Source organism: Ranitomeya imitator, chromosome 4 (genome assembly GCF_032444005.1).
Source record: "Ranitomeya imitator isolate aRanImi1 chromosome 4, aRanImi1.pri, whole genome shotgun sequence".
Classification (NCBI taxonomy): Eukaryota; Metazoa; Chordata; class Amphibia; order Anura; family Dendrobatidae; genus Ranitomeya; species Ranitomeya imitator.
In genome coordinates, this window is record NC_091285.1 from 456,195,915 (window position 1) to 456,217,311 (window position 21,397).

General features: G+C 40.8%; 1 protein-coding gene across 1 annotated transcript; it reads left to right on the forward strand.

Annotated features, from left to right (window-relative positions):
- The first annotated feature begins 12,111 nt into the window (after positions 1 to 12,111).
- On the forward strand, positions 12,112 to 13,623 carry LOC138674196 (olfactory receptor 5I1-like). The gene has a single exon (XM_069762108.1). It carries the CDS (start codon positions 12,112 to 12,114, stop codon positions 13,051 to 13,053), a length of 942 nt encoding a protein of 313 aa, XP_069618209.1. The 3' UTR covers positions 13,054 to 13,623.
- Positions 13,624 to 21,397: the final 7,774 nt, after the last annotated feature.

Genomic DNA, 21,397 nt, shown 5'->3' on the forward strand with positions numbered 1-21,397 from the left:
AAGGCTGAAACCTGAAGAATTGTGTGGAGCATATTAATCTATTCATGTTCCAAAATGTCCAAGTGCAGACCCAAAAATAAACAACAGGCTACCAGATACACGCTTAAATAGACCTTGAGAAATGCAATACAATAAAAAAAATCATAATAATAAAATATATAGAGTTTGAAAGTAGAAATTTAACCTTTGCACAATGTACAAAAGTTTCCAAAAATTACCCCAAGGGGTCTCTCTCAGACCAGCTGAAAGATGCCATGATAGAGACATCACAATACACTTTGCAATTATTACAAGAGGAAGAGATAGAGAGTACAATTTTCACTACTGAACAATGTGCAAAGGTTTCAAAAAATTACCCAAGTTGTCTGTATCACACCAGCTGAAAGATGCCGTGATGGGGACATCACAATACATTTAGCAGTTATTACAAGAGGTAGAGATAGGGAGTACAAGTTCCACCATTGCACAATGTGTAAAGTTTTCCAAAAATTATCTAACGGGTTTGTTTCAGACCAGTTGAGTGACGCAATGATGGAGACATCACAATACACTTTGCAGTTATTACAAGAGGTAGAGACTGAGAGTAGAAATGTGACCATTGCAATGTGCAAAAGTTTCCAAAAATTACCCAAGGGGTCTTTAACAGACCAGTTGAAGGAGGCCATGATGGGGAAATCACAATACACTTTGCAGTTATTACAAGAGCATATACCTATGTACCTGACCACACACCAAACATGCTTAGTGCAAAAGTAAGAGTCCAAATTAAACCATGGTGCCAGGATATATGGAATAAGGTTCAGTGCAAACATACGAACATCATACCAAAGAGAAAAAGCACCAAATGAACCAAAGATTACTAAAACAATATGTCAACTTTATTGATACACAACAATAAAAAAAATAAAATGTAAGGCCAGTATATACCTGTGTATACCACAGCAGCACCCACCCCAACGCACGTTTCGGCTAACAGTGCCTTCTTCCGGGGGATGGCATCAGGAAATAGAATGGGCTTTAAATATTTTAGGTTAGCCAATCAGTGCAGCCATGAAAAATGACGATCGCTCTATGTTGGCGCATGTTCAAGTGGTGCATCACCAGGGGCAAAAAGGTCTGTATCATACAGTGTGAAAAAGGCCATGATGGTGACTTCCTAATATATTTAGCAGTTATTACAAGAGGTAGACATACAGAGTACAAGTTTCTCCACTGCACAATGTGCAAAGTTTTCCAAAAATTACCCAACTGGTCAGTAACAGACCAGCTGAAAATACCGTGATGGCACATCACAATACACTTTGCGGTTATTATAAGACTTAGAGATTGAGAATAGAAATTTTTCCATTGAACTGAGTACAAAGGTTTCCGAAATGTACCCAAAAGGTCTCTATCAGACCACCTGAAAGATGCCATGATGTGGACATCACAATACAATTTGCAGTTATTACAAGTAGAGATTGAGAGTAGAAATTTGACTATTGCGCAATATACAAAGGTTTCCAAAAATTACCCCAATGGGTCTGTATCGTATACGCTGAAACAGGTATTGGTGACCTCTCAATACATTTAGCAGTTATTACAAGAGGTAGAGATAGGGAGTCCAAGTTTCACCACTGCACAATGTGCAAAGTTTTACAAAAATTACCCAAGGGGTCCTTGTCAGACCAGCTGAAAGATGTTGTTATGGAGACATCACAATACATATTGCAGCTATTACAAGAGTTAGAGATTATGAAATGAGGCCTGGTACCTGCAACAGAGTATTATTCCAAACAATTTAGATTATGAAATGATGCCTGGTGCTTGCACCAGAGTATTACTCAATTGATTTGAATTATGAAATGAGGCCTGATGCCTCCACCAGACTATTATCTGTTGTGAATTCAGCTTTTGGGCTCCCTCCGGTGGTTGTAGAGGGTAATGCATTTGTGCCTGGACTGCAGGAGTAGACAGGTGTATCTACTAATTGCAAAACTGACTGGGGTATATAGCTTTGCAGGATCCTTTAGTCAGTGCCAGTTGTCCATTGTTCTGGAAGGATTCACTTCCCTGCTGGTCTCTCCAGTTTGCTGTGCTTTTCTACAAAGATAAGTCCTGGCTTTGTTTTTGCTGTCCACCTGCTGTGGACCTATAGTTCTGTGCATATTCATGTTTTTGTCTTGTCCAGCTTAGTCTGTTAAGGATTTTCTGCAGCCTAGCTATTTCTCTGGAGATGCAGATATACCCCCCATGTCTTTAGTCAGATGTGGTGATCCGTATTTTCTGCGGTGGATATTTTCTAGTGTTTTTATACTGACCGCATAGTACTCTGTTCTATTCTTTCTTTTTAGCTAGTATGGCCTCCTATGCTAAAATCCGATTTCATATCTGCGTATGTTATTTCCCTCTCCTCTCACAGTCAATATTTGTGGGGGGCTATCTATCCTTTGGGGATTTTCTCTGAGACAAGATAGGTTTCCCGTTTCTGTCTTTAGGGGTAGTTAGATTTTAGGCTGTGCCGAGGGGTCTAGGGAGTGTTAGGTACCCCCCACGGCTACTTCTAGTTGCGCTGCTAGGTTCAGGGTTTGCGGTCAGTACAGGGACCACCTTCTCCAGAGTCCGTCTCATGCTGCTCCTAGGCCACCAGATTATAACAATTATCCCAAACAATTTTGATTATGAAATGTGGACTGGTGCCTGCAACACAGTATTATCACAAAGGATTTATATTTTGAAATGTGTGCTGGTGCCTGCACCAGAGTTTTATCCCAAATGATTACAATTATGAAATGAGGCCAGGTGCCTGCACATGAGCATTATCGCAAAAAAAGATTTGGCTTAGGAAATTATAGAGGCATACTTATTCCCCATTCCTTTACAATTATGAAATGAGGCCTGGTGATTGCACCAGAGTATTATCTCAAACAACATTTGGATTATGAAATGAGGCCTAGTGCCTGCACATCAATATTAGCCCAAATCATTTTCATTAGAAAATGTGATCTGCTGAGTCCTGACGGCAACACAGTATTAGCCCAAACCATTTGGATTCAGAAATAAGGCCTGCTGCCTGCACCCCAATATTAGCCCAAACTATTTTGATACATAAACGTGACCTCATGAGTCCTGACTGCAACAGAGTATTAGCCCTAACGATTTGGATTAAGACATACATAGTAACATAGTAACATAGTTAGTAAGGCCGAAAAAAGACATTTGTCCATCCAGTTCAGCCTATATTCCATCATAATAAGTACCCAGATCTACGTCCTTCTACAGAACCTAATAATTGTATGATACAATATTGTTCTGCTCCAGGAAGACATCCAGGCCTCTCTTGAACCCCTCGACTGAGTTCGCCATCACCACCTCCTCAGGCAAGCAATTCCAGATTCTCACTGCCCTAACAGTAAAGAATCCTCTTCTATGTTGGTGGAAAAACCTTCTCTCCTCCAGACGCAAAGAATGCCCCCTTGTGCCCGTCACCTTCCTTGGTATAAACAGATCCTCAGCGAGATATTTGTATTGTCCCCTTATATACTTATACATGGTTATTAGATCGCCCCTCAGTCGTCTTTTTTCTAGACTAAATAATCCTAATTTCGCTAATCTATCTGGGTATTGTAGTTCTCCCATCCCCTTTATTAATTTTGTTGCCCTCCTTTGTACTCTCTCTAGTTCCATTATATCCTTCCTGAGTACCGGTGCCCAAAACTGGACACAGTACTCCATGTGCGGTCTAACTAGGGATTTGTACAGAGGCAGTATAATGCTCTCATCATGTGTATCCAGACCTCTTTTAATGCACCCCATGATCCTGTTTGCCTTGGCAGCTGCTGCCTGGCACTGGCTGCTCCAGGTAAGTTTATCATTAACTAGGATCCCCAAGTCCTTCTCCCTGTCAGATTTACCCAGTGGTTTCCCGTTCAGTGTGTAATGGTGATATTGATTCCCTCTTCCCATGTGTATAACCTTACATTTATCATTGTTAAACCTCATCTGCCACCTTTCAGCCCAAGTTTCCAACTTATCCAGATCCATCTGTAGCAGAATACTATCTTCTCTTGTATTAACTGCTTTACATAGTTTTGTATCATCTGCAAATATCGATATTTTACTGTGTAAACCTTCTACCAGATCATTAATGAATATGTTGAAGAGAACAGGTCCCAATACTGACCCCTGCGGTACCCCACTGGTCACAGCGACCCAGTTAGAGACTATACCATTTATAACCACCCTCTGCTTTCTATCACTAAGCCAGTTACTAACCCATTTACACACATTTTCCCCCAGACCAAGCATTCTCATTTTGTGTACCAACCTCTTGTGCGGCACGGTATCAAACGCTTTGGAAAAATCGAGATATACCACGTCCAATGACTCACCGTGGTCCAGTCTATAGCTTACCTCTTCATAAAAACTGATTAGATTGGTTTGACAGGAGCGATTTCTCATAAACCCATGCTGATATGGAGTTAAACAGTTATTCTCATTGAGATAATCCAGAATAACATCCCTCAGAAACCCTTCAAATATTTTACCAACAATAGAGGTTAGACTTACTGGCCTATAATTTCCAGGTTCACTTTTAGAGCCCTTTTTGAATATTGGCACCACATTTGCTATGCGCCAGTCCTGCGGAACAGACCCTGTCGCTATAGAGTCACTAAAAATAAGAAATAATGGTTTATCTATTACATTACTTAGTTCTCTTAGTACTCGTGGGTGTATGCCATCCGGACCCGGAGATTTATCTATTTTAATCTTATTTAGCCGGTTTCGCACCTCTTCTTGGGTTAGATTGGTGACCCTTAATATAGGGTTTTCATTGTTTCTTGGGATTTCACCTAGCATTTCATTTTCCACCGTGAATACCGTGGAGAAGAAGGTGTTTAATATGTTAGCTTTTTCCTCGTCATCTACAACCATTCTTTCCTCACTATTTTTTAAGGGGCCTACATTTTCAGTTTTTATTCTTTTACTATTGATATAGTTGAAGAACAGTTTGGGATTAGTTTTACTCTCCTTAGCAATGTGCTTCTCTGTTTCCTTTTTGGCAGCTTTAATTAGTTTTTTAGATAAAGTATTTTTCTCCCTATAGTTTTTTAGAGCTTCAATGGTGCCATCCTGCTTTAGTAGTGCAAATGCTTTCTTTTTACTGTTAATTGCCTGTCTTACTTCTTTGTTTAGCCACATTGGGTTTTTCCTATTTCTAGTCCTTTTATTCCCACAAGGTATAAACCGCTTACACTGCCTATTTAGGATGTTCTTAAACATTTCCCATTTATTATCTGTATTCTCATTTCTGAGGATATTGTCCCAGTCTACCAGATTAAGGGCATCTCTAAGCTGTTCAAACTTTGCCTTCCTAAAGTTCAATGTTTTTGTGACTCCCTGACAAGTCCCCCTAGTGAAAGACAGGTGAAACTGCACAATATTGTGGTCGCTATTTCCTAAATGCCCAACCACCTGCAGATTTGTTATTCTGTCAGGTCTATTAGATAGTATTAGGTCTAAAAGTGCTGCTCCTCTGGTTGGATTCTGCACCAATTGTGAAAGATAATTTTTCTTGGTTATTAGCAGAAACCTGTTGCCTTTATGGGTTTCACAGGTTTCTGTTTCCCAGTTAATATCCGGGTAGTTAAAGTCCCCCATAACCAGGACCTCATTATGGGTTGCAGCTTCATCTATCTGCTTTAGAAGTAGACTTTCCATGCTTTCTGTTATATTTGGGGGTTTGTAACAGACCCCAATGAGAATTTTGTTACCATTTTTCCCTCCATGAATTTCAACCCATATGGACTCGACATCCTCATTCCCTTCGCTAATATCCTCCCTTAAAGTGGACTTTAGACAAGACTTTACATAGAGACATGGAGCCTGTTGCCTGAACTCCAATATTAGCCCAAATAATTTTGATTAGCAAATGTGACATCCCAACTGATTTCCGACTGCAAAACAGTATTAGCCCAAACAATTTGGATTAGGAAATGGGGCCTGGGGCCTGCACCCCAATATTAGCCCAAACAATTTTTACTAGTAAACATGACCTCATGAATCCTGGCTGCAGCAGAATATTAGCCCTAACGATTTGGATTAAGACATGGGGCCCGCTGCCTGAACTGCAATATTAACCTAAATGATTTTGATTAGACAATGTGACATCCCAACTAATTCCTAACCGCAATACAGTATTAGCCCAAACAATTTGAATTATGAAATGAGGCCTGGTACCTGCACCAGAGAATTATCCCAAATGATTTGGAATATAAAATGGGGCCTGGTGTCTGAACCAGGATATTATCACAAATGATTTGGATTATGAAATGAGGCCTGGTGCCTGAACCAGAGTATTATTAAAAATTATTTTGATTATGAAACATGGTCTGTTGATTGCAACACAGTATTAACACAAATGATTCATATTTTGAAATGAGGCCTGGTGCCTGCACAAGAGTATTATCTCAGAAACAGATTTGGATTATGAAATGAGACCTGGTGCCTGCACCAGAGTATAATCTCAAAAAATATTTGGATTATGAAAAGAGGCCTGGTGTCTGCAAATCAATATTAGCCTAAATTATTTTAATTTGGAAAATGTGACCTCCTGAGTCCTGACTGCAACACAATGTTAGCCCAAACCTTTTGGATTCATGGATTCAGAAATAAGCCCTGCTACCTGCACCCCAATATTATCTCAAACAATTTTGATTAGTAAATGTGACCTCCTGAGTCATGACTGCAACACAGTATTAGTTCCAGCAATTTGGATTAGGAAATGGTCCTGCTCCTCCTGCTGCCTGCACCCAATATTAGCAAACTATTTTGATTAGTAAATGTGATCTCAAGAGTCCTGACTGAAACAGTATTAGCCCTAATGATTTGGATTAAGAAATGGTCCTGCTGCCTGAAATCCAATATTAGCCCAAATGATTTTGATTATTAAACGTGACCTCATGAGTCCTGTCTGCAACAGATTATTAGCCCTAAAGATTTGGATTAAGACATGGGGCCTGCTGCCTGAACTCCAATATTAGCCCAAATAGTTATGATGAGCAAATGTGACATCCCAACTGATTCCTGACTGCAAAACAGTATTAGCCCAATTCTTTTAGATTCAGAAATAACGCCTGCTACCTGCACCGCAATATTAGCCCAAACTATTTTGATTAGTAAATGTATTAGGTGTCGAGTTCCCGCCGCTAGCGCTAGGGTCTGGCTAGCAATGACGGACAAACAGCAATCCTTGCAGTAAATCCAGCAGCTGGAGGGTAGGTTGGCAGCTCTCGAGCGCAAAACATCAGCTGTGGATGTTACCGCAGTAGCTGTTCAGGCTGCTAGCATGGCTTCAGCAACTTTGTCCACTGCCACTCCTGTTCCCACCCTATCTCGCCTCTCACTGTCAGAAAAATTTTCTGGTGATAGCAAATCTTGTAGGGGTTTCGTGAGCCAGTGCTCTATACATCTCGAGCTTCTGGTCGCATGATTCCCCACAGAGCGGGCAAAAGTGGGATTCATTTTGTCTCTCCTGTCGGACAGGACATTGGAATGAGCTACGCCACTGTGGGAGCAAGGCAATCATGTGGTGCAGAGTGCTCCGCTGTTCCTGAGCACTCTGAAACAGGTATTTTTAGGACCCCGAGTCACCCATGATACGGCGCTCCAACTGATGGCATTGACTCAGGGCTCGTCCTTGGTCAGTCATTTTGCCATCATCCTTAGCATCTCAGCTGGAGTGGTCAGATAAAGCCCTCATCCCTATATTTTGGAGGGGGCTGGCTGATGATGTGAAGGACGCTTTGGCCACTAGAGAGATTCCCGCCACACTGGAGGAGCAAATAGCTGTGTCCACTCGTATTGACCTCCGTTTTAACAAGCGGAGGTTAGAGCAAGCCCAGTGTAGGCAGAGGTTTCGTCTGGCTCCCACCTTCTCCAAACCTCTGGAATCTCCGGTCCAGGCCCCTGAGTCACATGAGGCCATGGGAGTGTCACGAGTGGAATATAAGTCCCGGACTGCTTGTGCACTCAATGTCTGTCATGTTTGCCAGCAGTCAGGACATCTTGCCACCAGATGTTCCCAGCGTTCGGGGAGATGTCAGCTTCTTGTTGTAATAGGTGGAGGTACACTAGACACGGCGACGTTTGCCTCCAAACTGTCCTTTAAGGGGACAATTACAATTCGCTCATCCACTCATTTGGTTGAGCTCTGCATGGATTCTGGGGTGGAGGGCAATTTTATGTCTTCTGCCTTTGCCCAACGTCACGCAATACCCTTGGTGATGCTTGCTCAACCAGTAACCGTACGAGTGGTGAAGGGATCTCACAGAAAACACACCAGACCATCCCTTTTACTTTGTCTATGTCACCATCTCATCAGGAGATTATATCTCTGCTTGTCATTCCTGAGGTAATTGATGAGGTCCTGTTAGGGATAACTCTGCTACGGTACCACTCTCCTCATTCCACTCCACTTCCGTGGTCCACAGGCAAAATTTTGGGATGGGGTGAATCTTGTGGGGGTAGTTGTCAGAGGGAATACGTTCAGGTTGCTACTAGCTAGGTACCCGCAGATCTATCCTTTCTCCCCAAGCAACATTGGCCCTATGCGGACGTGTTCTCCAAAAGGGCTGCGGAGACCCTTCCGCCTCACCACCCCTATGACTGTCCTATTGACCTCTTGCCTGGTGAGCCTCCCCTGGGTCGAGTCTATCCGTTATCTCTTCCAGAGACGGAGGCAATGTCACAGAACATTCAGGAAATTCTGGCAAGAGGATTCATTAGAAAGTCAGTGTCTCCTGCAGGGGCTGGCTTCTTCTTCATGCAGAAGAAGAACGGGGACCTACATCCATGCATAGACTACAGGGGTCTTAACGCCATCACCGTTAAGAACTAGTTTCCCCTGCCCCTGATATCTGAGCTCTTTGATAGACTTTGGGGAGCAAGGGTGTTTACTAACAAGCCTGATTCTTGCACCAGAGTATTATCCCAAATGATTTGGATTTTGAAATGGGGCCTGGTGCCTGCACCAGAGTATTATTGCAAATGATTTGGATTATGAAATGAGGCCTGGTGCCTGCACCAGAGTATTACCCAAACGATTTGGATTATGAAATGAGGCATGGTGCCTGTACCAGAGTATTAAGAACGATTTTGATTATGAAACGTGGCCTGTTGATTGCAACACAGCATTAACACAAATGATTAATATTTTGGAATGAGGCCTGGTGCCTGCACCAGAGAATTATCTAAAAAAAAGATTTGGATTATGAAATGAGACCTGGTGCCTGCACCAGAGTATAATCTCAAAAAAGATTTGGATTATGAAATGAGGCCTGGTGTCTGCAAATCATTATTAGTCCAAATTATTTTAATTTGGAAAATTTAACCTCCTGCTGCCTGCACCCCAATATTAGCAAACTATTTTGATTAGTAAATGTGACCTCAGTCATGAATCTTGACTGAAACACAGTATTGGCCCTAATGATTTGGATTAAGAAATGGGGCCTGCTGCCTGAACCCCAATATTAGTACAATTTATTTTTGGTTAGTAAATGTCACCTCCCAATTGATTCCTGACTACAAAACAGTATTTGCCCAAAAGATTTGGATTAGTAGATGGAACATGATGCCTACACCCCAATATTAGCCCAAACGTTTGATTAATAAATGTGACCTGCTGACTGTGCCCTGACTGGAACACATTATTGGTCCAAACAATTTGGGTTAGGAAATGGGGCCTGGTGCCTGCACCCCATATTAGACCAAACTATTTTGATTAGTAAATGTGACCTGGTGAATGCATCCTGATTGCATCAGAGTATTAACCCAAACTATTTGGATTCTGAAATGTGGACTTCTGCCTGCACAACACTTTTGGCACAAACTAGTTAAATGCTGGGAGGTCGATTTCACACATAACAGGATCCTATCTAACTATATGACAATTTGCAGCAACAGCAGCTGGAGCAGCCTCCCTGCGCTGTTACACTGAGAAAATGGCGCTAGCAAAACAACATTTCCACTTTTCATATGGAGAGGGGCAACATACTTTGGCAGCCAATAACAGAAGCCCATGTGTCTGGATTGTGACGCTAATCACTTCTCATGGCCAAGCCATGAGTCAGAGTGGTCAAGGAGTCCAACGTAAGAAGCAAAGAAAGTACATCATAATCAGAAGGAAGAGACAAAAGCTTAGTCAGGTAGCGTTCAGACGTCAGAGTACCGGGAGGATAATGGATCAGAACTAAAGGGGTTAAACAGGCAGGTAGTCAGAACAAAGTCCAAGTTCAGAAAACAGATCAAATATATAGACCTCAAGGCACAGAGAGCACAGCACAAACCTCACAAGATGAATGTATGTCTGGCAGTGTTCTGGGAAGCTCAGCTCAGATAAGAAGCATCGCCATTAAGTGGAATAATGAACACATGAGACAGCCGACCCCTCACAATCTCAGATTGGATAGTCGAGCTGTCAATCAACAATCTGATAGCTCAGCATGTCCCTGCACCAGATTGGATGGCCAAGCTTTTAATCACAGCAATGACCGCTTCAGCACACCCCTATACCAGATTGGATGACCGAGATGTCAGTAACTGCATCCCAGACACCCTGAGGGGTGGAACCATGACATGGATGTTGTGGATGATTTCTCTGGTATGATTGGCTGCTAGAATCGACACACATTAAGTTAATTGAAAAAAAAAGAAATTCTGCCACTCCTCCAAACTGTACCCATGCCCTCCCCTTTTAAAACACTTCCTCCCCACTCATCATACAGCACCACTACCCTGCCCAATGTCCTAACAAAAGCATTAGTAGAAACACAATCATTTACCGAATTGTGACGAATTTTGCCAACTTTCAGTAAAAATGTTTGGGAATTTGAATACGAATCCAAATGAGCTACGTTCATGCCAAATTTTAAACTGGCGAAAGTTTTCCGATCAAGTTCGTTCATCTCTACTCCCTTACTGTGTATCTCCTTTCTATTTGTTTTAATAACTTGCCATTTTACTTCACTATTTGTAAATCTCTGCACATGTTATCACTATACAGTATAAAGCTTATTTTTATTATTATTCACAGTAGAAATCAGATGTTCAAGGTTTCTATTTTTTTGATGATGTTACAAAATAATTTAATGAAACAAATATATTCCACAGAGAATAATTATTATAAATGAAGATATTTCTCCTGATGCAGTAAAAAGTATATAAATAGATGATCACTACACATTGTAATCTTACAGGATGCAGGCAGAGCATATGGGTAATGAGAAATGTATTAGAAATCGAAAACATACAATTCATTTATTAGAAAAAAATACATAATATTATTTCTTTTTCTGTTATTGTCTAGCAATTTTTACTTATATATAAATGTCACAATTACATATTTTTTAATTTTATTTTATTAAAAAACACATTTGTGCATATTATTTGATATTCACCTTACAGGTAACAGGACATTTTACAGATATATAAGGTGATTAATTTTCAACATCTACTATAGTGCTATGATTGAAAGCATCAGGCTCAGACTGACCTAAAGGGAAGAGGTGAATCCATCGGTGGGCTCCTATGCACGAGTTAGCCACTTAATCTATTGCATCAGCCATAGTTGGCACAATATATTTGATTCACTATGTACAGACAGAAGCAACATCTCATCATCATTCATTTAACAAACTACCCAGTTTATTATTTTATACATTTATGAATAAGTGTAATATAATATTTGCATTTAGGTGCACAATGGGTCCTCAGGGTCAATGTTACAGGTGGAATCTTGGTACCACAGTCCAACACAGTTCAGGATGATGACATTATTAGAACATAAAAGTAGCCAAATCCTTTTGGTAAAGTGTGCGGGATAGGATGTCTTTGGAACTTGCTGGACCCCAAAGGAAACTCTATAAGAAGGTCCTCACTTGTCTCATGTTATTTATAATACCATTGTTTTCTTACAGGGAAGAGTGACAGTTGAACCCCCTCATGTCATAACTGTGTATATCACCATTGATACATTGCATTGTAATGATTAGCAACAACACTACTCATAATAAATTTATATTATTTATATTACAGTGTATATACATTTTTTATTAGATGTTGACCAATTTATTCATGGAATTTTATGGAAGAACCAACAGTTCCAGCTTGGGCGAATTTATCCTATCCGGTTTCTCTCACAAATCACACATCCAAAAATTATTATATGTTGTTTTTTTATTAATTTATATTGTCACCATTTTTGGAAATGTGTGCATTATTTTCCTTGTTTATACAAACCCACATCTTCAAACACCTATGTATAATTTTATAAGCAACCTGGCTTTCCTTGACATTTGCTATTCTTCAGATATAACTCCCAAAACACTGGTAGACTTCTTTTCTCATCGGAAAACAATATCATATTTTGGATGCATGACTCAACTCTTTTTTTTTACCGGTTTTGGTTGCACAGAATGTTTTATTTTTGCTGTTATGGCTTACGATCGTTTTATGGCAATCTGTAATCCGTTGAACTATAACTTGATTATGCATCAGAAGACCTGCGTGATACTAGTGTCTGGAGCTTATAGCGCTGGATTCGGTCATGCTTTAATAGAGACTTGTTGTACCCTTCGTCTTTCTTTTTGTGCCTCTCGTGTCCTCGATCATTTCGCTTGTGATTTTCCTCCATTACTAAAAATCTCTTGCACGGACACTACAATTAATGAAATTGTTTTGCTTACATTTTCTTCTTGTGTAACGATGTCTTCTCTCTTGATCATTGTTGTCTCATACATTTCCATCTTAGTGACAATTTTAAAGATACGTAACACCGATGGAAGGAAAAAAGCTTTTTCAACCTGTGCCTCCCACATCACAGCGGTGACCTTATTTTATGGCACAGTGCTATCTGTATACATAAGGCCCAAGTCTAAATCCTCTCCACAGACCGGTAGTGTGGCAACAGTGTTTTACACTATGGTGATCCCCATGTTAAATCCAATGATTTATAGCATGAGAAACAAAGACATTAAAACCTCTCTGCAAAAATTATTTCATAAAAGGATAAATTAAATTCATACATAGTAAAACAAAGGAGATCAGCAATTTGCTAACTCTCATAATAGTATTGTATGTCAACTTGTTATTTTACGATAGATTTGGAACATTATTGTACACTGTGAACTACTAAGAAAAATCCTACATGAACATAGAAAGAAATAATCTAGAAAACGCATACTTTTTTTCTCACTTTTTATCTGTATGCAATCCATGTACTGTCCATATGCAATCCATTTTTATACAGCAGATACTATTATATTCTGAATGGTGGATTGCACAATCGCAAATTAATAATTAGCAATACGTAAATTTACAAAAATTTAGACTTGAATGTGTGACTCTCGTCCGACACATGGAAGAAGCTTGTGCATGCTGCAATTTTTTTTTGATGTGCAGATTTGGTATGTGAAAAAAGAAGCTCACATGATGCCATAATGCGATCATGTGAACTTTACCAGTGACTGAACTTACAATATTTTAATATCAGAATGTTATGACCATTCTTAGATGAATTTTCAAAGTAAGTGCAATGGACTTATCAGGTCTGAAGTTATAATGAAATTAGAAAAATCCAGCTCCACAAAATTTCAAATTTTATTCCAAAAAATTCAAGGACAGTTAAAAAAGTAATCCATATAGAGGATGGACACAGCATCTGATAAAGAACACAGTGGGTGCATTCGGAATGCATTGCTGTGTCCATCTGCTATATGGATTACTTTTTTAGCTGTCCTTTAATTTTTGGAATAAAATTTGACATTTTTTGAAGCTGGATTTTCCCCCTATCTTCGTTATACACAAGTGGTCCCTTGGATTCCGTGCTTCATAACGCCTAGAGGCTGGGTGACCTGTTTTTTCTTGCTATTTTCTGAACTTATACTCTTATCTTTGGCTACGTACAAATGTTTAGTGCTTCGTGAATTTTTTACACCAGCAATTTTAAGCCAAAACCAGGAGTGGGTGAAAAATAAAGAAGTGGTGATGTGTTTTTTTTTATACTTTTTTTAAATACTTTTTTTATTCTTTTGTTTTGGCTTACAAATGCTGAGGTAAAAATTCAACAAATACTCAATGTGCAAATGTGGCCTTCAGTAAATTAGGTTACTTGCATTATTTCATTGTGTTTTCTGCGTTTTTTTTTACATGCGTTTTTATCACATTTTGATGTTGCATTTTTTTGTCTATTGTTGGTGTATAGGGATGAGCGAACCCAAACTGTAAAGTTCAGGACAGTACCGAACACAGTGTTCAGTCACAAGGTTGCGAACACGGGTTTCCATGGGAAACCGATGTTACAGTTCGGGTCCAGTTCGGCTGTAAAAGAAAGCATAAATTTAATAATAAACATTATAAATATTATACTTACCTGTCCAGCGTGTTTATTATTATTTTTATGCTTTCTTTTACATCCCCCCGCCCCTTCCTATGTTTGTAAACTCCAAGTCCACGGTCCGGACACAAGTTCGCGTCATCTCCGGCCCCGAACTCGAACTTTACAGAAAAACTATGGCGAACCCGACGATCCCAAACATTGGGGGATTAGCCCATCACTATTGGTGTCTCATGTTTTAAATAAAGTCGACTTGGTTTGTAGCTTGCTGGTATTTGTGTTTTACAAAACTTTATTAATATCGCCATGTGTGCATTACATGCTTTTTTTTTATATATTTCGGACACAGAAAAGCATTAAAAGCACATGTTTTTACCTGCGGATATTCTGCATTGGATGCAAATCTATGCAAAAAATCTGCACATAAAACTCAGTGTAATAGCAAGGGAAATCAACACGTTGCAAATTTGAAATACGCACAGCAGGTCACTTTACGCTGATCAAATAAGAAGCCCCATGGTGTGTTGCAATACAGCATTTAATCTGAATTATCCAGACATATTATTTGTGTAGGTCCAGGGACATGAGATAGAATTCATGTCAGAATGACTATTGACTCTTATTGTCATTGAATTATTGTTGAATGGCTGCCATTTGTGGACTGGCTGTTGATTAGCCATTGTATCTGTTCTAGAAGTCCAGTCCTAGTATTGTTCTACTACATTTGGGAAACAAAGAGAACCCATTGGTGCTCTGCAAATATGAAAGACAATCTATGCATGTTGTTTGAACACCCCTGCAGTGAGGGATGGACCCCTACCACCTTCCCCCAAGCCTGTGGTGGAATGCCTAAATGACAAGTTGTGACTAGTGATGAGCGAACGTGCTCGCCACTGATCGTTACTCGCCCGAGTATCACTATGCTCAGTGTACTCGGTGAGCACCGAGCATTTCCGTGATTATTAGGCGGTAACTGGTGTCTCCACCCAGCTTTTTTGGCGGACTTTAGAGACCCAATCATGATGCAGGGATTGTCTGCCAGACCACGAAACGCCGCAGCCATCTGTGGTCATGCATTAATTGGCTTGGCCGCACAGCATCATCCCGAGTATAAGAGACCGGGCGCCACCCTGCTCTCCGCATTCTGCTCTGGATTCAGCGAGAGTAGGGCGAGCTGCTGCCGAGATAGTGTCAGAATCGTGTTTTTTATAGTTAGTGTAGGTCTGCAACTCTTAAATCCACAACTCCTGAGAAACCAACAGTCCTTTTTAGGGCTAATTCGCGGGTCCTGATATTGCAGTGCTAGGTAGGCAGGGCACAGCATATCCACATCAGTGCAAGGCCTGCAGGCACTATAGGTGCATACATACTGTAGCTCCCACTGCATCCCTCCCAAAGCTCCATAACTATCTGCTGCTGCAGCTTCTTTACTATATACCTAATTGCATTTTTTTTCCCAAAAATTCACCCCCCCAAATAAAAAATATACAGTGTGTTCTGTCAGTCCGAGGCCTGTTTAAAAATCATAGTTTGTCAGGCATATGTAGCATAGTTGTGTGTGCTAGCCTTTTGCCACTTTTTTTTTGGTGTTTTAAATTCACTAAAAAGGCCTCATATATCTGCGTGCTTCAAGTTTTGGCATTTTAGGCTGCTTTGCCAGTGTTTTTGCTGTCTGTTACTCTAATTATATACAGCACTATTTGGCATTTAAGAAAAAAAAACAGCCACATATTTGCTAGTGTGGTATTTCCGTGACAGCCCTCATATATCTGCGTGCTCTAAGTTTGGTCATTGTAGGCCGTTGGACCACTTTTTTTTCTGTCTGTTTCTCTAATTATATACAGAACTATTTAGCATAAAAAAATATTAAAAGGCCACATATTTGCCAGTGTGATATTTCCATGACAGCCCTCATATATCTGCGTGTTCCAAATTTGGGCATTGTCGGCCGATGGACCACTTGCTTTTTGGAAGTGCATTGAACAGCAAGGTGGATTGCTGCTGAGGGGAAAAAAAAAATCTCTTTAAATCTTCTGCTTAGCGAGTGTGAACGAGCAGAGTGTGACCGGAGCGTAAGTGATAACGACGGTAAGTGTGTGACTTTGGATTGAGGGAGTTTCCAAGGGAGGAATTACTGAATTGCTAGCTGTATTTTATTAATACTTTGCATTTATTTTTATTTAACTTTTCTGTCTGGTGCAATCCCCATTAGGAAATGTGCTCCACTATTGTTAATGCCATCCAGTGCACATCTTGCCACATGTATGAAGTTCTTGATCAGCTGGTCTAGGGCGCATATAGCTGTGTGAGATGTGTGCACGTTGTGCATTTGGAAGCCCAGATTCTGGATCTGGCAACACTGAGATCCATTGACAATATGAAAAGGAGTCTGCTCGACAGAACAGAAGCATCTCTACTGGTCACAGAAGGTGCAAAAAGTGTCAGAGAACCTCCAAAAGCAGATGAGTGGAAGCATGTGACCAAAAGAAGCAAGAAGACCATGGAGAAATCACCAACCACACAACTGAAGAACCGATATCAAATCTTTGTAGAGGATGAAGATGGCACACCTAAGAATGAAGCAATACCAGCAAGCAAAAAAGAAAAGGGCACACAGCAACAAGTGACAGCAAAAAGTACAGCCAAGAAGCAACGAATAGTGGTGGTGGTGGGAGACTCACTTCTGAGAGGCACCGAAGCAGCCATCTGCAGACCGGACATAACTGCAAGAGAAGTATGCTGCCTTCCAGGTGCGATGATCAAGGATGTGACCGATAGGATACCAAAGCTCTTCAGCTCCAAGGACGTCCACCCATTTCTTCTGATACATGTTGGCACCAATGACACGGCAAGGAAGGACCTACCGACAATCTGCAAGGACTTTGAAGAGTTGGGGAAGAAAGTAAAGGAACTGGATGCACAGGTAGTTTTTTCTTCTATCCTTCCAGTAGACGGGCATGGCACCAGGAGATGGAACAGGATCCTTGATGCAAACAACTGGCTAAGACGATGGTGCAGACAACAAGGATTTGGATTCCTGGACCACGGTGTGAATTACTGGTATGATGGACTCCTCGCCAGAGACGGACTACACCTCAACAAACCTGGGAAAAACACATTCGCCAGAAGACTCGCTACACTCATCAGGAGGGCGTTAAACTAGAAGAAGAGGGGACGGGAAGAAAAACATTAGACTCGAACAAAGACGACCCAGGAAAACATACTCAGAAGGGAGGTAAGAACATTTCTAAAACAATCCACAGTGAGGAGATTGGAACAAAACAAAATCCTCTAAACTGCATGCTCGCAAACGCCAGAAGCCTGACAAACAAGATGGAAGAACTAGAAGCAGAAATATCTACAGGTAACTTTGACATAGTGGGAATAACCGAGACATGGTTAGATGAAAGCTATGACTGGGCAGTTAACTTACAGGGTTACAGTCTGTTTAGAAAGGATCGTAAAAATCGGAGAGGAGGAGGGGTTTGTCTCTATGTAAAGTCTTGTCTAAAGTCCACTTTAAGGGAGGATATTAGCGAAGGGAATGAGGATGTCGAGTCCATATGGGTTGAAATTCATGGAGGGAAAAATGGTAACAAAATTCTCATTGGGGTCTGTTACAAACCCCCAAATATAACAGAAAGCATGGAAAGTCTACTTCTAAAGCAGATAGATGAAGCTGCAACCCATAATGAGGTCCTGGTTATGGGGGACTTTAACTACCCGGATATTAACTGGGAAACAGAAACCTGTGAAACCCATAAAGGCAACAGGTTTCTGCTAATAACCAAGAAAAATTATCTTTCACAATTGGTGCAGAATCCAACCAGAGGAGCAGCACTTTTAGACCTAATACTATCTAATAGACCTGACAGAATAACAAATCTGCAGGTGGTTGGGCATTTAGGAAATAGCGACCACAATATTGTGCAGTTTCACCTGTCTTTCACTAGGGGGACTTGTCAGGGAGTCACAAAAACATTGAACTTTAGGAAGGCAAAGTTTGAACAGCTTAGAGATGCCCTTAATCTGGTAGACTGGGACAATATCCTCAGAAATGAGAATACAGATAATAAATGGGAAATGTTTAAGAACATCCTAAATAGGCACTGTAAGCGGTTTATACCTTGTGGGAATAAAAGGACTAGAAATAGGAAAAACCCAATGTGGCTAAACAAAGAAGTAAGACAGGCAATTAACAGTAAAAAGAAAGCATTTGCACTACTAAAGCAGGATGGCACCATTGAAGCTCTAAAAAACTATAGGGAGAAAAATACTTTATCTAAAAAACTAATTAAAGCTGCCAAAAAGGAAACAGAGAAGCACATTGCTAAGGAGAGTAAAACTAATCCCAAACTTTTCTTCAACTATATCAATAGTAAAAGAATAAAAACTGAAAATGTAGGCCCCTTAAAAAATAGTGAGGAAAGAATGGTTGTAGATGACGAGGAAAAAGCTAACATATTAAACACCTTCTTCTCCACGGTATTCACGGTGGAAAATGAAATGCTAGGTGAAGTCCCAAGAAACAATGAAAACCCTATATTAAGGGTCACCAATCTAACCCAAGAAGAGGTGCGAAACCGGCTAAATAAGATTAAAATAGATAAATCTCCGGGTCCGGATGGCATACACCCACGAGTACTAAGAGAACTAAGTAATGTAATAGATAAACCATTATTTCTTATTTTTAGTGACTCTATAGCGACAGGGTCTGTTCCGCAGGACTGGCGCATAGCAAATGTGGTGCCAATATTCAAAAAGGGCTCTAAAAGTGAACCTGGAAATTATAGGCCAGTAAGTCTAACCTCTATTGTTGGTAAAATATTTGAAGGGTTTCTGAGGGATGTTATTCTGGATTATCTCAATGAGAATAACTGTTTAACTCCATATCAGCATGGGTTTATGAGAAATCGCTCCTGTCAAACCAATCTAATCAGTTTTTATGAAGAGGTAAGCTATAGACTGGACCACGGTGAGTCATTGGACGTGGTATATCTCGATTTTTCCAAAGCGTTTGATACCGTGCCGCACAAGAGGTTGGTACACAAAATGAGAATGCTTGGTCTGGGGGAAAATGTGTGTAAATGGGTTAGTAACTGGCTTAGTGATAGAAAGCAGAGGGTGGTTATAAATGGTATAGTCTCTAACTGGGTCGCTGTGACCAGTGGGGTACCGCAGGGGTCAGTATTGGGACCTGTTCTCTTCAACATATTCATTAATGATCTGGTAGAAGGTTTACACAGTAAAATATCGATATTTGCAGATGATACAAAACTATGTAAAGCAGTTAATACAAGAGAAGATAGTATTCTGCTACAGATGGATCTGGATAAGTTGGAAACTTGGGCTGAAAGGTGGCAGATGAGGTTTAACAATGATAAATGTAAGGTTATACACATGGGAAGAGGGAATCAATATCACCATTACACACTGAACGGGAAACCACTGGGTAAATCTGACAGGGAGAAGGACTTGGGGATCCTAGTTAATGATAAACTTACCTGGAGCAGCCAGTGCCAGGCAGCAGCTGCCAAGGCAAACAGGATCATGGGGTGCATTAAAAGAGGTCTGGATACACATGATGAGAGCATTATACTGCCTCTGTACAAATCCCTAGTTAGACCGCACATGGAGTACTGTGTCCAGTTTTGGGCACCGGTGCTCAGGAAGGATATAATTGAACTAGAGAGAGTACAAAGGAGGGCAACAAAATTAATAAAGGGGATGGGAGAACTACAATACCCAGATAGATTAGCGAAATTAGGATTATTTAGTCTAGAAAAAAGACGACTGAGGGGCGATCTAATAACCATGTATAAGTATATAAGGGGACAATACAAATATCTCGCTGAGGATCTGTTTATACCAAGGAAGGTGACGGGCACAAGGGGGCATTCTTTGCGTCTGGAGGAGAGAAGGTTTTTCCACCAACATAGAAGAGGATTCTTTACTGTTAGGGCAGTGAGAATCTGGAATTGCTTGCCTGAGGAGGTGGTGATGGCGAACTCAGTCGAGGGGTTCAAGAGAGGCCTTGATGTCTTCCTGGAGCAGAACAATATTGTATCATACAATTATTAGGTTCTGTAGAAGGACGTAGATCTGGGTATTTATTATGATGGAATATAGGCTGAACTGGATGGACAAATGTCTTTTTTCGGCCTTACTAACTATGTTACTATGTTACTATGTTACTATGCTGCTCACTGACCAGACGCTCAATGGGATAGATGAGGGGGGATGGCAGGATGGAGCTGCAGGACAGTGAAGCAGCAAGCTGGGTGACAGTTAGAAGGCCGGGTAGAGGGAATGTGGTGGTCTGGGTCAATGTACCAGCAGACTCGTGTAGCAGTGGCTGGCAAATGGGCAGGATGAGGAGGAAACACAGATATAGTCCCAAAGAATAAAGTAGACTAAATGCAGTTCAAAATTGGTAACAGAACTAAACAGGCGGCATAGCTTTGTTCAGTGGCGAAAAACTGTAATGAGTGGCAGACACACTTAGTAGGCCCAAGTAATAAAGTGGGCCAAATGAAGTTCAAAATTGGTAACAGGAGTAAACAGGCGGCACAGCTTTGTTCAGTGGAGGAGAACAACAAGCAGCGGCAGACACCGTTAGTACGCCTAACCAAACCAGTAGCCCAAATGCAGTGTAATATCTGATATAGCCCAAAAAGCCAGAAGATTGAAGCTCAGCTTTGTAAAGTGGAGGAGAACACCAAGCAGCCGCAGACACCGCTAGTAGGCCCAACCAAACAAGTAGGCCAACTGCAGTGTAATATTTGATATAGGCTGAAAGCCTGTAAATTTAAGATCACCTTTATTCTGTGGAGAACACCAAGCTGCGGCTCACACCATTTGTAGGCCCAACCAAAGAAGTAGGCCAAATGCAGTTAAATATCTGACACCGGATGAAAATTGAGGCTCAGCTTTGTTCAGTGGAGGACAACAGTAATGGGAGGCAGACACAGTTAGTAGGCCTTAATAAGTAAGTAGGCAAAATGCAGTTCAAAATAGGTAAGTGGA